Consider the following 17,746-nt stretch of genomic DNA (forward strand, 5'->3'; position numbering starts at 1 on the left):
ACGGTGATAGATGATTTCAAATACCTGAGAACTTGGATGAGCAGCACTGAAAAAGGTATCAAGATCAGAAAGGCTGTAGTATGGTTCATCCTCAAAAACCCTCCAGTGTTGCCAAATTCAAATCATTCTGCAAGGAAGAGTGGGCCAAAATATCTCCACAGAGATGTGACAGACTTATTGCCAGTTACAGAAAACGCTTGATTTCAGTTGTTGCTGCTGAGGGTAGCCGAACCAGTTATTAGGTTTATGGGGCAGTTACTTCTTCACACAGGGCCAGGTAGTTTTTAATAGTTTGTTTTTTCTTCATTAATAAAATAACCATTTCAAAACTGCATTTTAAGATTACTGGGGCATTCATTTGATGATCTGAAACAAAGTGGGCAAATGATGCAAAAAAAAAAAAAAAAAAAAAGAAGGATTTGAGAAGGGACCCAATACATTTTCATGGCACTGTATCTTGGACCTCCATCCCTCATCCATCAATGATCACAGGTCATCATCAGTAGCCAACATGTTTTTATTACTGGGGTTATTCCCTGTTCACATGTGTCTCAATGTTGTTTCCACTTCCTGCATCGCATTGTCTTTGTCTTTTTTGGACTGCCCATGTCTTCTTCCATTCATCCTTTTTCTAAACCGCTTATCCTCATGACGGTTGTTGGTAAGCTGGATACTACCCCAGCTGCCTTTAGTGGAGAGGCGGTGTACACCAGACTGGTCGCCAGCCATTCGCAGGGAAACACCTATGTCATTATTATTACAATTGCACCACTTTCCATTTTTATGAAAAGCAAATGACACATCCTCTCAACTTTTAATGTATTAAATGGATTTAAAAAATACTTTGTATATACGGTATTCCAACTGCGACTTTCATTTCTACAAGCATTGTTAGCTGTGAATTCATCTAAATGGGAATTTATTAAACAAAGGATCGGTCCCCGCCACTTTGTGTTACATTGTTGAATCAATTATTTCATCTCCACCTCAATAAATGATCCTAATGGACTTAGAGTTGCTATTGATTCTGTGGTTCCAACACACAATTATAACATGCCACCACCACATAGTATAATATTAAGAAGTTGTGGTCATTTCATGGATTTCTGTGGGGCGGGTTTGGATTTCTCCCATATGCAATGTATTTTTCCAGCATCACGCTCTCGCTCTCCATCATTTGTTCCCCTCGATGAACTCTCGCCGCCCCTCTCGCCTTGTGATCTTGCCATGCAGAGCACAATGAATTAATTGTGGTTTGAAAAATTACCAGTTGATGCTTGTTGGGTGCGTCAGGGAGGAAATTGACACTCAAGCAATCAGGGCTGATTAATCAAAACCTGTGCAGTACTTAATACGTACTTATACGTATGTCGAATTTAAATTCATGTGTCACCTTGAACATCTTAAATTCCTCAACATTGCAAAGACAACTAATTGAGAATTTAGAATTTTATTTATGTATTAATTTTTTTAAAAGTGTTAGATGACCAAGTCAAAAGTTTTAAAGGGTACATAAAGTTGATTACAGTTTTTGAAATAATACGAAAGTAAGTCCATGTTGAGCTTTGACTGTTAATAATATGGACTCTAATTCTTGCAACTCACATTGTATCTTTTTTTTTTTTTTTTTTTTTTAAAACAACCTTCTTGTTGTATTATAGTTATTTTCATTGCCAATTGGTATTCATTAACTTTGTTTTGCTCCCTGTGCGGTTGTATAGAATCGAAAAGGGCTTCTTGCAGTTGTAGAAACTTGGCGGAACACAGCTACTGTATGTCTTAACGACACATTAGGCATTTAGCTTCCCCAACTATCATATTACATAGCAAAATGTTAAAAAGGGCTCTCCTTCCTGTAATGTGCTGCAATTGATTGAACAAATGAGTCAACATATATGAAATTATAGCATACTAATCTCCTGCTATTGAAAAAATAATAATAATAATTGTTGTTGCTTTTTTTTTTTTTTTTTTTTTTTGGATCAGCATAGATCTTTCAGGTGTGTTACTTTTCTATCTGGGAATGATAATGGGAGACAATGTGTGCCGACTCAGACATCAGCACTGTTCATTCTAAAGGAATGTTAAATTAATGACACTTTAAAAAGAAAAGGCAGAATGTTATATTATGATAATGTCTTTAAATACAGTACAACAATATCAAGTAAGTCTTAAGTCAGAATACTAAAGCAATCGTAGTTTTATTTTTACGAGACAAAGTTGATACATTACAAGTGTAAACATACTTACAGTATATGTGTCAAAAAGAATGAAACAGGCACGGTGGCCGACTGGTTAGAGTGTCAGCCTCACAGTTCTGGGGACCTAGGGTTCAATCCCCGGCCCCACCTGTGTGGAGTTTGCATGTTCTCCCCGTGCCTGCTTGGGATTTCTCCGGGTACTCCGGTTTCCTCACACTTCCCAAAAACATGCATACATTGGAGACTCTAAATTGCCCGTATGTGAATGTGATTGCGAATGGTTGTTTGTTGGTGTGTGCCCTGCGATTGGCTGGCAACCAGTTCGGGGTGTAACCCACCTCCTGCCCAATGATAGCTGGGATAGGCTCCAGCGCGCCCGCGACCCTGGTGAGGAGAAGCGGCTCAGAAAATGGATGGATGGAGCTTACATCAAGTCCTTCACGTTAATTAGTAGAAACTTGACAACTTGCTTGAGTTGTAAAGCTTGTTTTAATTAATTAATGCTAAGATAACAATAAGGCTTCTGCCTTTTTTATTACATGTCCACCGTATTTGTGGTGTGTGCTGCTACAAGACTAACTGTTATTGTTTTGGTACGATTTTCGTTTGAACTTCTTACCTGACAATTTCTTCTTACAATAACCTTAATTTTTCTTCATTAGGGCGGGCTCTGATGAGACTGACAGACTGGAAGCTGGAGAGAATGGGCATCATCCAGGAAGCAGAGAGGCAGAACATCCTGCAGCAGGCCCTGCAACTCCGCGTCCGCGAGGAAGTTAGGACACTTCAACTTCTCACGCAAGGTCAACTTTTATGTCAAGACCTCTTCCAAATGTTTACAAACACTACACACTCACCTAAAAGGTGATCATAAACATGCTCACACAAGCTTCTAAACAGAGTACAAGGAATCTGTGGCTACTCTCACAAAGACATCTCACATTTTCCTAACTATTCACATAATAGAGCTCCATTTATATACTTGCCATCTGTAGTCATGGCAGTCGCTGCATGGTGTAAAGCCCACAGGAGGTGATTAATCGAAATCGGTTACAAAACCACAAACGGTCTCCTTTCATAGTTTTTGGTGGAAAATGATCAGAGACTTGTGTAATTGGTACATAAGACGGTGCGGAATTCTGAAATCGTGTCAAGGGGCTTCTTGATGTTGTCAGAGTCCATCTCTGCACTTAAGCTTTAAGTTTATGTAGTATTCTTGCATAGGAGTCTACAGATGTGAGACACAGCTTTGCGATTAGAGAAGCTTCCCCGGGCTGCCTCACATCATCTCGCCAGCAAGTCTATGCGTAACAATGAGCAGGATTGCCGCCCGTAAAGACGATAAAACCATGTGGAAGCTCTTTTTTATGTCACACACTTCAGAGGATGACGCATGAACTGATGATGGTAACAAACTGACTGCCCTTCCAAATTGTGTTACATCAGACCTTCGCGTTATGTAATTCGTGTTAATCAAACAACACATTTAACAATGTCCAAAGACTTTGGTATATGACTGTACATTAACTCTATTCAAGTCAGTATACAAAATAAACCCACAAATAAATTTTCCTCATCATTTTGTTGACACTCTATGCGCTTGCTGTCACCATGTGGTTGTCTACTTCCTGTGGCCGCTCCTCTCCAATTCCGTAAGCTGCCCTTCTCCATTACCTAGTGGCTCTCCATTTCACCACCTTGAGCACACTTAAAAAACAGGCATGAAAAGCACATTCTAGGAATCTTTGTCATCAAGCAATATTCTTGGAAGAGATGCAGGGTGTGAAACCTCTTTCCCTCCCTGTTGTTCTGGTCACTGACTTGTGAATACAAAGTAAATGTATAGAAAGTGTGCAAAGGGAGACAACGACCCTCCAGCTATAGGAATAATTGTTTGCATTGTTTTGATTTGAAGAAATGCTGTATGTGAAGCTCATCCACAGGTGTAATGGGAGCACAGGTAATCCTTTTGTGTTTTGAGACACTTCTCGGGCTGTTTTTTTGCAAGGGCAGGGAAGCAGGTAGGACAGAAAGTGATATATTTCGATGCCCAGGGCACACGCACATTGAGTTGTTGCTCGAGGCAAAAAGAGTTGTAACCTTTTGGGATCTGAACCAGAGAGAAGGGAAATGAGATGGCGGTGGTGGGTGCTGATGAGGCATTGGGAAAAAAAGGAGTTGAGAAGACAGATGGGTGAGAAGATCGAGCAGAGAGGAAATCAGGAAGGTAGGTGGGATGAAAAAGCATGTCAGACAGAAAGGTAGGTGGTGAGAAAAGGAACCCATATTGGATTTATCAAAAATCCCACAAAAACAACGCAAATATATCTGTTATAGGGTCAGATTTTTGGTCATATTCACCACTTTTATGAGTGAAATGTAAAACCAATAAATTGTATACTTCTACTCTTAACTATGGGTAAAGAGTGACAGACATTTCATTTGGTTATTTCACAGAACAGCTAACCAGCTCACTTTGAGGCGTACATGTATAGTCATGTACATTTATTGTCACCGTACCTTTGGGACCAAGTTTTGAAAGGAACAGATTTTGTGAAGTTTTAAAAGGAACATATGAGCCACTAGTTCATCTTGATATACTAAAGTTTAATGGCAAAAACATTGTGTACATCGAGCCCATATACAATACCTTAAATGCCAGCATTTGTACATAGCCTATTTTATGAAAAGGTGTTTATGAAAAGGCAAGATTAAGCTGTTAAGCTGTGGATAAAGCCTATGTTAGTACTCTATATCCAATACGAAGAGTCTATGAGCCCACAAAATATAGCTGCTCTTCTTAGAATAACAAATGTAGAAAAAAAAGAAAACGGAAAAAACAGACCATATCCACATCAAGGAAAAAATAGATCAATATCGCTATGGCAATGATGAGGAGGAGAGAGACATCTATTATCTATCAAGATATAGGGGCACTAATAAAAAGGCTGAAGGAGGAAAAAAAAGCGAGCGTGAGGTGTTGTAATTACTGAAGTGCACCCAGACATCGCTGGCTAGACGGACAGTGATTAACCTTTAAGGGTTACTGGGCCATAGGACAGGAATAATTAGATTTCCCCATGTCAGTGCTATTCGAAGACAACAGAGAAAGGAGGCTTGTCATGGAAGTGTGTGAGGCTACAGTCATCTGAGACAGGCCAAACAAACCCAGACAACAGCAGCCTCTTGAGTTTTACGTCAATGGAAAAAAAAATAAAAAATTAGCATGGACAAAGATGTGTTGACGTGGCACTCATACTAAATAAATAAGAAAAAAAACTATTATTATATAAATTTGAGTGGGTAACTCTAAGCTAAAAATGTGTACATTATATTTAGGTTTTTTGTTTGTTTGTTTGTTTGTTTTTTTCCATCCATCCATCCATTTTCTGAGCCGCTTCTCCTCACTAGGGTCGCGGGCGGGCTGGAGCCTATCCCAGCTGTCATCGGGCAGGAGGCGGGGTACACCCTGAACTGGTTGCCAGCCAATCGCAGTTGTTTGTTTTTTGTGTATGCTATTTCCATTGTTTTGGACAAAAAGTGATATGTCCAAAGTCTGAATACAGACACATCAGATGGTCTACATTCCTAATTGTTTGCAGTGATTTGAGATTACTGTTGTTAAACTACCTGGATCCTTCAAAAAGGTGTTAAAAATGTTCCTCAAAATTGTCAGGGATTTAAAATAAAGACAATAAGATTAACTACTTTGGTCAGGGTATTAATAGTTTTGGGCTTAACTACATACAATTAATGTTCAAGTCTCAGATGTGCCTGTCCTTTTTTTCCTGCTATTTTCCATATTTTATTCTTTGTTTTCTTCCCCAAAGAAATAATATCAGCGGACTAGGGTAAAATGGGAATGATGACAATTAGTTTAAATTATCAAATGCCTTATGTCCTTTGACATCATCTGAAATAAAGGCTTTGTAATTTAACTATATGAATGTTACATTTTCAGAACTTTTCAGACAACTAGACTGTGCAGTCAGGAATTGAAAAGATAGTGGCATCATAATAAAATCCATTCTCAACAAAGCAAAAACAAGTATGAAAAAAAAATTGTAATATCAAGGATCGATAGGTAACAGAAAGCAATAAAGCTGCATCTCATGAGAAAACATGATATACTTTCTGTCTGGCCAATTGCTTTTTTCCTCTCGCAGGTCTGATTTTGCAAGATAGACCCACGAGCTGTACAGTTTAAATTAAGCCTGTATCCATCTGAAACAACAATATTCCTTCGCCTGAGACAAGATGTCAAGGGGAAATGGAAGTGAGTTATGGATTTACATCAAACGTCAGACAGGTCTGAGACAAAGCAAGATGAGCTGTATTATCGTGTTGGTTTTTTTTCACAAGGGCTTTTACACATTCAAAAGTGTGTGCGAAACCCTTGAACGGTTGCACGGGCTCTCTTAATTAACTGCAATGCATAGATGGGAAGTTGGTGAAGTGTTGCATTTTTTACACGTAAAAAATAAATCCAATTTTCAACTTTTTCTGCGTTCAATTTCATGCTCAGGACCATTAACGGCGTTTGCTACCCCGTGCTAATAAATATGCTATTAACTGGCTAGTGAAATCATTACTCTCAAACACTACTTGAATTACACAGATGACGGCGCCCCATGAAAGTGGTTTTCAGAGTACGCCACACTAATCTGTGCATGTAGACACGGCCTGAATGTTTATGCTTCATTTCATCAAACAAAGACTCATTGAGAGTGACAGAGACGAATGTGAAACAAATCACACCGAATACCTTTCAATATTTGGGAATGCCAACGTTTTAAGTGTTGGTGAAGTTTGTTATGTATTCATCTGGGAAGAATTTTGGCTGCCAAACTAATGAAAGCAAACGTAAAATCAATATTACTTCCAAAGTAACTTGTTTGCGTTTTGTCAGCAAGAAGTACTAACTACTGTCGTTGTTTATTAGCTAAAATATTAGCGAGACTAAAGAGAGACAATCATTCATGCATCCACTTGCCATAGCACTCATCCTCACTAGGGTCGCTGTTGAGTTGGTGCTTACCCCATTAGATTTTGGGCGAGAGGTGTGGTACACCCTGGACTGGTCACCAGCTTATCGGAGGGAATATATAAACAACAATTCACACCAATGGACAATTTAAAGTCTTCAATTAACCCAACATGAATGTTGTGGGAAAACCAATATGCAAGCATGGGAAGAACATTTTAAACTGGACCAGAGATTCAAACTGCAAACTTCAGAAACGTGAGGCAGACATACTAACCACTAGGTCACTATGATGCCCAAGACACAGTCCTTTCGAACCGAAATGAAACAAGAGTATACAATGCACTCGATTGGAAGGTGGTAATACTACATTGGATCTGACCCTTGCCCACAGTAGACCTAAATATGTTACTGCTACTAAAAAGCTTGCTTGTCGGCTTCTGAAATTCCGGCAAGGATTATGGAATCTTTGTATTTCTCACGACTAGAATGCAATGAATATTCATATGGTTTGTTGGTATAAGCGCTGAGCCAGCGGATGAACCAATTAAATGTTGGTGTACATCGAAATAAAAGTTGCAGGTTGAAAATTATTGTTATTATTTTTATTTTATTTTTTAGTTAGGTCACTGTGTTTTCGATGGCTCAATTCCTCCTGAATCAAAAATATGTAATACTATAAATACTTTTCATAACTTGAAGTTGCCTGCTCACCAACAAACTTTGGAGTTTTTCATCAGTTGAGCATTTTCAGAGGTCCATGCTCCATTGGGTGTTATTCGAGTTGTTTCGTGCTTTCATTAATAATTAAGAAGAATTCTATTGATTGTGAGGAATTCAGTTGATTAAAACTAATCAACTAAAGCTGAGCTGAATCCACGCTGTAGCAACACCTCTGGGTACTATTATTCCTCTCAGTACAACACTGGCATGTAAACAGCAGTTCAGAATGTAGACAAAGATTCTAACATTTCATTAAAAATATAAAAACGTTTATTTTAAAACAAATGTTTTACTTTTTTTCCCGTAGTACTCGAATATCCATTCTTTATTTCAAATTGAACAAGTTGTAATGATTATGATTTGTATGTGCATTATGCATGTATTCATGTAATGGAAATGAGCAGGAAAATAGACAAGCTGATGGGAGCCAACCAAGCCTATGTATTGTTATAACACAGTCTTACTTTAAAAAGTTGAAAATTGCATTTACCTGTGTATTTATTATATTAAATAACACAAACCACTGCTGAAATTGTCATTTAAGGCCATGAAATAACATGGCGTGTGGTCAAGTTTGTTTTCACTGACAATGTCTACCCGCTAACGGTAGACATTGTCAGTGAAAACAAACTGCACCATACACGCACAGACCCATTCATGACAAGCAGCAGCTATTAGGTACTAAACATTGTGAAGTGTCAAGGCAAATATTATAATAAAGACCAAAACAGTGTTAAGAGAGGACTGACTATTTCAATTTCTTCAGGCGCATACATGCATGACTGCCGATGAACGCTTACATTGTTCTGTCACTGTCTGATTTGTTTTTTCCACTTGTTTTAAGTACCATATACACAACAGGAGATCAAGTTTCTATTCTGAAACAGAGTGGTTAGGAGGTGGAATAAAAAAAATAAAAAACTACCCAATGTTTTCCACTGGCTTGTCACCACTTTCTTTTTTGTACTTCAGCTTAAGTCATTCAAAAGACAGCATTTGGTGAGCCAACCGTCATGCACCAATGGCGCTGTTTAGTTTGTGTCAATGCTGACATTCACATTCATCTCATCTAGAGTTCAAAGATGAAAACAAATCTTATGTTTAAAAATAATATTTTTTCTTCAGCTTCAATGGTTACAAATTTGACCAAAGAATGAAACACATTCTTTTTTTCTTTTAAATATTGGACTTTTCCTCCAAGACATTTCCGTGTCATCATGGACAGAAATATATTGATGCAACTAATAGGTTGCATTGACACTAACAAAGTAGTTAAGTCATAGTTGCTGAAATGCATATGAAAAACACTTAAAATCCTAATTATAAAACAATCAAAGGAAAAATAGGTACGGCGGTAACTTGCCCTCTTGTGCTGTCCTTCTTTTGGAATAAGTGTCACAGAAGCCAAAGTCAAAGCAAAACACCTGTTCAGACTTTTGAGCCGTGTGGTTGAATTTAGAATTATGTCGTTTGAATTCCAAGAGTCCGGTGTATTGGTGTGATGTCATAATTGACAGTTGTTATGGTGTGCTGTGTTATCCAGCGTTACTGTCCTCAATAAATTTGTTTCCTTGACATCCCAACATTTGCACACTATTTCCAGTGAAAATTGCAATTGCTGTTGACGCTGGTGATGAACTACAAATGGAAATCTGTTCATGAACCTGAAGCAAAGAACACAATTTAGATGACAGAGACATAATAAGGACATCATTCAAATATTATTTACAGTATTTAAGGCAGTCATGCCACTCGCTGTTTTTTTATTTATTTATTTTCTCTGCAAGGTCAAAATACTGTACGTCTTGCCCTGAAGTGGATTATACAGTCCTGTATACAGTATGTTTTTGTTCTTTCTGTTGAAAACACTCAAGGCGCTCAGTCTGACTTCTGTTCTTCCCTTGGGCTTTTCCGTGAATCAGATGACTTGCTTCGGTGCACAGTGAGCCAAGAGCTCTCATTAGCCGAGTTCTCCCGTCAGTACCGCTGCCTCTATGAAAGCCCTTCTGCCTTATGGTTCCCTTGACTTCATCCGTCCTTACTCTGCTCTACACTGTCTCCACCCTCTTTTTCTTTCTCGCTTATACTTCCCGCAAGGGAAGGTCAAATTAATTATTTTTCATCATTTCCTGTCAGTGAGATTCCTTCCTCAGAGACTTCAACTATGGCTCAGTGCCCGAAAGATGTGAAAGTGAACACCTTAGACAAAGTGGGGTTTTTTTTTCTGTCCCCATTTAGGTATAAATGTGGAATATATATCTTTCATAAAACCGTGAACCGTTCCCCAGCTTAGACGTCATAGTTCACCATAACTTTAAAGAGATGAAAGCCACTTCAACCTTAAATCCTAAGCGCGGGGATGAAAAGTAAGGACTTACCTCTTGATTTATCAATCTTATTAATACAGAAATCACTTTCCTGTTGTGAAAGCACTAGCCATTTTTACGAGTAAATGAAAAAAATTGATAATGGAACCAGATCAAAACGTTTTCCTTTTTTGACCATAGGAGTGAATGTGAATGTGAGTGGTATTTTGTTGATATACATCCATCCATCCATCCATCCATCCATCCATTTTCTTCCGCTTATCCGAGGTTGGGTCGCGGGGGCAGCAGCTTTAGCAGGGACGCCCAGACTTTCCTCTCCCCAGCCACTTCCTCCAGCTGTTCCGAGGGGATCCTGAGGCGTTCCCAGGCAAGCCAAGAGACTTAGTCTCTCCAGCGTGGGTCGTCCCCGGAGTCTCCTCTCGTTGGGACATGCCCGGAACACCTCACCAGGGAGGCATCCACGAGGCATCCTAATCAGATGCCCGAGCCACCTCATCTGGCTCCTCTCAATGCAGAGGAGCAGCGGCTCTACTCTGAGCCCCTCCCGGATGACCGAGCTTATCTCTAAGGGAGAGCCCGGACACCCTGCGGAGGAAACACATTTCGGCCGCTTGCATCCGGCCGGGATCTTGTTCTTTCGGTCACGACCCACAGCTCGTGACCATCAGTGAGGGTAGGAACGTAGATCGACCGGTAATAGAGATCTTCGCCTTTCGGCTTAGCTCCTTCTTCAGCACAAAGTCACCTGGAATAGGCTGTGGCTCACCTGCGAACGGTTCGGATCGGTTTTACGTTTTTATTGTTTTACGTCGTCTGTGCGGATCAGTACCACGTGGTCCTTTTGTAATGCTTTTCGTGGACGCCCTTTGTAATGTACTCCACTTATATCAAGGGGTCGAAAATGTTCTGAGTGGCTATAGAAGAAGTTGATGGCTACAGTTTCATGGTAATAAAGCCCTGTTCATTCATTTAGCGTGAAATGAGATAGCAATAAAAGGTCTTATATCAGTTGCCTGGCTCCATGCACTGGTTCCACTCAGTCTGATGCCGTCTCTCGCTTCCCTGACCAACTCCGGACATACAGGAGCCCAGACAGCACGGAAGGAGCCGACTTCTGAACGCACGCCATCAGCTTCTGAGCGCTTGCTCATGATCTTACAAATCTGGATCAATAGACCTAAGCGCACTTACTGTACTTGTCATCATCCCATAAAACAGCCTGTTCAATGGCTACAGAATTACTGTCTTTACATGTAATGGGGAGTAGAGGAAAATTGCACTACAGGAGAAGATTGTACTAAGTTGGTTGTCATGGCAATCCCTATGCTTGTGAGAGTTTGTATTCAGGTCAAATAAAGCGTTACCACAGCAAAGACCACAATGTGAGAATATGGTTCCTGTGGGTAATTTAAGATCCATAATTTTCCACCACTTTTTACCTAGCTTAATATTTACACAACCTTGAAATTGAATGTGTATTACTTTAAGTTACTGCTCTCGGTCAGCCAGGGGCCCCCCAAACGGTCCGTGCCCCTTTTAACGTTGTCAAGTTATAACAATTGAAAATTGAGGGCTTTTGTACACTGGCTCATCTAAAATCAAAACATTTCTAAATTCATTGTTCTTCTCATCTATTCAAAAGTCTTATTCTCACAGATCAGACAGAGACTAGTCAAGGAATGTCTGCTAAATGAAGTATACATAGCTAACGGCGACCGCAGCATGAATGGAGGACTTATGAAGAATATTCTCTCTTATTTTAGTCCATGTTGGACTCCATGTTGTGATGTTTATCACAAAATAGTATAAGAACAATGGGCCTCATGCACTAATAATGTGTAGGAGTGTTCTTACTCTGTAGACAAGTTGAGCGTATATGTAAAATCAACATCAGATTCATGACACACGCGTACCGGCCCATATTCTTCTCACCACCGTGCGTATGTTAGTGAATCAAAGTTCATTATCAGTGCCTGCAAGCTGCAACCTGCATAACCGCGCCCCTATTTCCCTATAAAAGGGCATCCATCCAAGCTTTTAAGTCATAAGAGATGGCTCCAGAATGTTTAATGACTTTCATCATTTTTATCCTATTTTTAAAAATTCCTGAAATCTAATTAGAGACTGTGGCACAAAACATACACACAGTGAAAAAAACACTTTTATATGTTGTTAAAATACATACTAAGGAATAAATATAGCACAGCAATTATTCCAAAATTACCGTTGGAAGCAAAAGAAAATATATGAGACATGCCGATGGGAGGTACGTCACGGCGGTGTGTGTGCAAATTGATCGATTTACATTTGCACATGGACATAAAAAAATGGATCAGATTATTATTATAGGGATTAGACTACTGAAGCCTTGGAAAAGCTAGCAGTCCGATCGCATTTCCTGCTCGTTGAGTAACAACATCATACATAATATACATACTGCACGGAAGGAGGTTAAAAGTGATGAGAAGTTTCCTTATCATTGTTATTTAGGACAGTCAACTCATTAGCAAATTCCTGGTTTGAGTTATTATCATTAAACTTGTTATTATGGTTTTGTATTTCCAATATGTCATGCATCTTGGATAAAAGATGTGTGTTTGATGTTTTATCAGAAGCTGATCCTGCATTATTCGTGCGTACGCATGGTCTGAGGAGCTTCTAAATTTGCTCGCAAAAGCAAGTTCAAACATATTGATGAATCACAGATGTGCGCATCAAAGATGCATGCGCATTGTTAGTAAATGAGGCCCATTACGAAAACAGCCAAGGTTAGCTTCTTTGAAAGGCGTGTTGAGCAATGACAGGGTACATACAAAGGACATGATATATTTTATGCATTTTGGGACTATGACTGGTCTGTTGATGATTTATGACAGCATACTTAGCAAAAGCACAGCAGCGCACCTGGTCATCCATTATTATTTTAACATCTCTCACTTTAAGGGCAGACATGACTGATGGGTAACTTTAAATGCCTTTGGCTTAAAATTGTGACTTACAGTGTTTAAAAAAAGAATATACTGGTACGGTAAAACAACTAAAGGCATAACATTTTTACCACATCATTCAATGCAATGAAAACACATGAATGCGTGGTGGGGATTCTTAAAAACAAATGTATGTAATTTCTTTACCATTAGTCTTCTATGCTTTAAAGGCATTTTTTTTCTTTTTTCTTGAATTAGAGTGAACACAATCTATCTATTAAATTATCTATAAATTATCATCAGTACATGCTACCGTATAAACCCCAAATAATTAAACACAACTGTCCAGCATGGTTGTCATTCATTCCTAATGCGCTTGTCTCTGGCGGAGAATAAGCACTACAGGGCAGTTTGAGACAAACAAACATGAGATAAACAAATGAGACAAATTGAAATTTGAGACTGTTATCTATTGTTCAGTGGTGTAGTGAGGTGGCTAGACATTAACTTTGTTTGCACATCTGTTGTCCTCTCGAAAAAAGCAATACATATCTAATCAGCTTCTATCAGATAGCCCTTGACGCTTGCTGGCTTTGGTCCATTTTGCACTTGCATGCCTTTCTGATTTCAAAAAGGTGAATCCTACAGGCGGGAAAAAGCTCTTGTGGCTGCAACATGAGCTTAAGGTTTGTAGCTTACATGTAAGTAAAATGGCCAATATTTGCTGTGGTGCAATGGCGGGATTGTTATGCACCTGGATTGGTCACTTTTTAGCATCTCATCTCACTGATGAAAGCAAAGGGTCTTCAGTTTTCCATAAAGTTTCCACAGTATGTTTAGAAAAGGCATTCTAGAAATATCCATGCTTTGGTTATATTATACTGAGCAGCATGGACAGAGATGCATGTTCCACTTAACTACAATCCGGTATATGCACAACCTACTTCCGCATTCGGCAAAATGCGTCTAAGCACTGGCGAAGGGGCTGTGCAAAGCAAACATATGCACTTCCTACATCTACAATGTCTTTTTTTGTTGTTGTTGTACAAAAGATGTCACCACAGAGTAGTCATGCTCATTAGCGTAGCATACACAGGACCTGTTTTCCAGGTTTGTTCACGTGACGTTCTACATATTGCGAATTGCATGGTTTGATGCTCATCATCACACTTTTTCTGTTTCACTGGTGGTGTCCCAAAAGGAGAAAAAAAAAAAAAAGAAAACATTTTTAAAAGCAGGTTTGCCCAAGACTTGGGCAAACCTCCAAGTTCATTTGCAGCTTTTGAGGCATATTTTCCTGAAAATGTTGTCCAGTTTCCAAATTGTGGAAACGTGAGGGTCTTCATGTGTGTTCCACTGTGGTTTGCTGTTGTATGCAGTTTTTGGTGTGCCGAAGTATTTATTTTGTTTATAATATGCGGGTCAACTGCTTTTCATTGTTGGACAAAAATGACAATTATTTTCTTGTGTTTACACCAAGTCTGCGGGCCAGACAGTTGCATAAATTACGTAACATCATCACAAAGCGACCCAGTGTAACCCACAAATGAATTAAATAAACGAAGAAGAAGGAGGCAGTGGGAAAAGGGCAACAATGGAGTACATCCAACATTTTGTGTTCTTTCTTATTGTCATGTGGCTGTTTCTTACAAGAGGATGACAAAGCTTTGTTCGAGAAAAAACATTTTGTTTTTCTTCTTTTCGTCTTGTTGTTGTATCTAGTTTTGACTCTTTGATAACCAATTAGCACACTGCAGTGGCCCACTCCACACTTGAGTTACCCCCTCACCCAAAAAGTGGTACACGTGGTTTGTCAACTTTTGACAAGGGAAATACATTTTTTGTAAAATATATATTAGGAAAATGTACTGCTTTGTGGAAACGTGGCTACAGTGAGCTGTTTCTGGAGCTGTTTCTTTTTTTTTTTGTCTTTTTCCCCATGACTGATCTTGCTCCACTGAACAAATTCATTCCATTCAACACTGCAGATATTAACGCTAAGCTCATTTTATCGCTCCCTCGCCCTTTAGATTTTTTTGTTTACACTTATTCCATCAGTTTATTTACATACAAGCGTCCTGTCTTTCAGTGTCGCTCCGCTTTTGTTGTTGCTGTTAAATTGCCAGAGGCGCATGCCCCCTTTTCCTCTCCATCCTTTATGTGTCTATATCTGTATGTCCTCCGTGTTCTGTGTCTGATACTGGGCAGCGATCCGTTGCCCCCACCAGTGGCTGTGCTTCAGGGACATTCCTTGTGTCATTATATCTTTTGATTATCCTCCAGTCTGACCCCAGGATAGCCTGGCCCTGCAACTATTCCAGCAGCCACCTACAGCTGATACAGCTAATGAGGGATGGCTAGTGTTTGCTACCCCGGGATAAATCCTTTATATTGAGTTTTACTCAGTTTATACCAGTAGCTGCACTCCTGTATCTTAGGAAAAACAGAAAATAATGAAGTTCACAACTAATGCACCTATGTTCCTGTGCTTCTCTTACCGGGAAGCATGCCAATGCTAAATGGCAGTGTGAATTAATGAAATTGTGTAGCTGTGTGGCAGTATAAGGTGTGCCATCGCTCATGGTGAAAGTGGTTTACTGCGGTTTCACTTGCGGAATTACTATACATAAATCTGTCTTGACATTAACAGTAAAGCTCACACTGAAGGGAAGAATGCCAAACCTGCCTGTAGGACATCCGTGTTAATGAAGAGACACTCACTTTATTAAATGAACAATAATATACAGTAATCTACTGAGCTGAAGCAAAAATTCTGACTTTACAAAGATTGTAATTATAAACAGTTTCTAAGAGGTATTCATTGAAGAGTATGTTTATTTGGTCAATTATTGTTATTATTATTACTATTATTATTATTATTATTGGTGTCTGCGATTGGCTGGTAAACAATCCAGGTTCTACGTTGCCCTCACCCACAGTCGACTCGGATAGACCTCAGTTTACCCATGGCTAATGAGAATATGCGGTTTAGAAAATGGATAGCTGGATGGCTATAATAGGTGTAGTTTGCAGTGGTGGAGAACGACATAAATTGCATCGTACAGAGATTTTGGTTCACTTTTTAGAAAAAGCTATTCAGGGGGTGACAAGGGTTGGAATCAAACCAATCAATCAAAGTTGGGACTTTGGAGTGCTTGCGCACCGATCAAGTGTGAAAATGTTCGTACACGAGGCATTCTAAATTTCCACTATTAACCCCACTGTTACGTTACAGTGGGGTTAATTTATATAATAACCACATCCGCACTGAGTTTCTCCATACATGACTGGGTAGCTAGGCTAGGTGAGCTGTCATTTCCCAGCCACTAAAAAATACTTTTTAGGTCGCTCATGTCAAAGCCAAACGTTAAGCATAGCTGCACTGTAACAGAATTATCTTCTAACCAGCACATACTCGGATGTTCAGCAATGTTTTCGAGATGAGGGCAACGGATATTTGTGTTTGGCAATGTGTCTGCTGCATGGGCCACATGCACAGATCATCACACTAACTGACAAGTGTAATTTGCCTGCTTGGTATTGAAGTACTGCCTCCACCAGCCTAAATTAAGTGGACTGGCTCCAGCTGCCCAGCACCCCTTAAAGATAAATGTTCACCGCCACAAATGTACACATATAGCACCACTAGTCCCCTTGATATTATGGTTACATCACCTTTGGTTATACCTATATACTGTACCATTACTGGGACTGGAATTTTCCGTTTCCCAACGTCAACCCAACCAGGCGAAGCAGACTATTTCCATCTCGGTTCTGCTTATTATTAAATTTCAAAGTTGCCTCTGTTGCTAGCTGAACTGAACTGGAGTCTTGTCCTAAACCTGGTTCATTTGTACAGTGCTATTTTTTTGGGGGGGTGAATTATGGTTGCGGTTTACTCCACCTGTGCAGTTTTTTGTTTTTGTTGTTTTTTTTCTTAACCAACTTTAACACTTCACCATCCCATGGTTTTTATTAATCTCTTTAGGACAGGCAAAGCATCAATTTCCACTGACACATTACTTCATATACACAAGTCACCATATTGAGAATGGAAATACTGTATAACAGGTTTGAAGTGAGGTGGCTTTTGCAGAAGGCACAATTTTCACTGTCAAAATACATTGTGCCTCGTTGCACTGCAATCTGTTGACACTCTTGGAGATTATTTTGAATAATAAAAAAAAACTTGCACCTGTTACCGGAAAAATTACACACACGTGCAACATGACTATATTTATTTACACGCTCACAACTTGTATAATTAGCCACAACATTTTTTGTGGACATACCAGCCTGCCCTCATTTGCTCAGTGTCATTCACACAGAAGCCTTTTTGTAAGTGATACAGTTTACAGTTTGTTTATTAGCAGGACAGTCTCTGTCAGGGTTTCCAAGCTTCATCCATCCACCCATCCATTTTCCGAGCCGCTTCTCACTAGGGTCGCGGGCGTGCTGGAGCCTATCCCAGCTATCATCGGGCAGGAGGCGGGGTACATCCTGAACTGGTTGCCAGCCAATCGCAGGGCACATACAAACAACAACCATTCGCACTCACATTCACACCTACGGGCAATTTAGATT

General features: G+C 39.6%; 1 protein-coding gene across 2 annotated transcripts in view; it reads left to right on the top strand.

Annotated features, from left to right (window-relative positions):
• The window catches only part of samd12 (sterile alpha motif domain containing 12), a 91,548-nt gene that overhangs the window by 34,254 nt on the left and 39,548 nt on the right, over positions 1-17,746 (top strand). For both annotated transcript variants that reach the window (XM_061665312.1, XM_061665314.1), the window contains one exon: positions 2,864-3,004. In XM_061665312.1, the coding sequence (XP_061521296.1) occupies positions 2,864-3,004 (141 nt within the window). The remainder of the gene's footprint in view (positions 1-2,863; positions 3,005-17,746) is intronic.

Source organism: Phycodurus eques, chromosome 20 (genome assembly GCF_024500275.1).
Source record: "Phycodurus eques isolate BA_2022a chromosome 20, UOR_Pequ_1.1, whole genome shotgun sequence".
Taxonomy (NCBI): domain Eukaryota; kingdom Metazoa; phylum Chordata; class Actinopteri; order Syngnathiformes; family Syngnathidae; genus Phycodurus; species Phycodurus eques.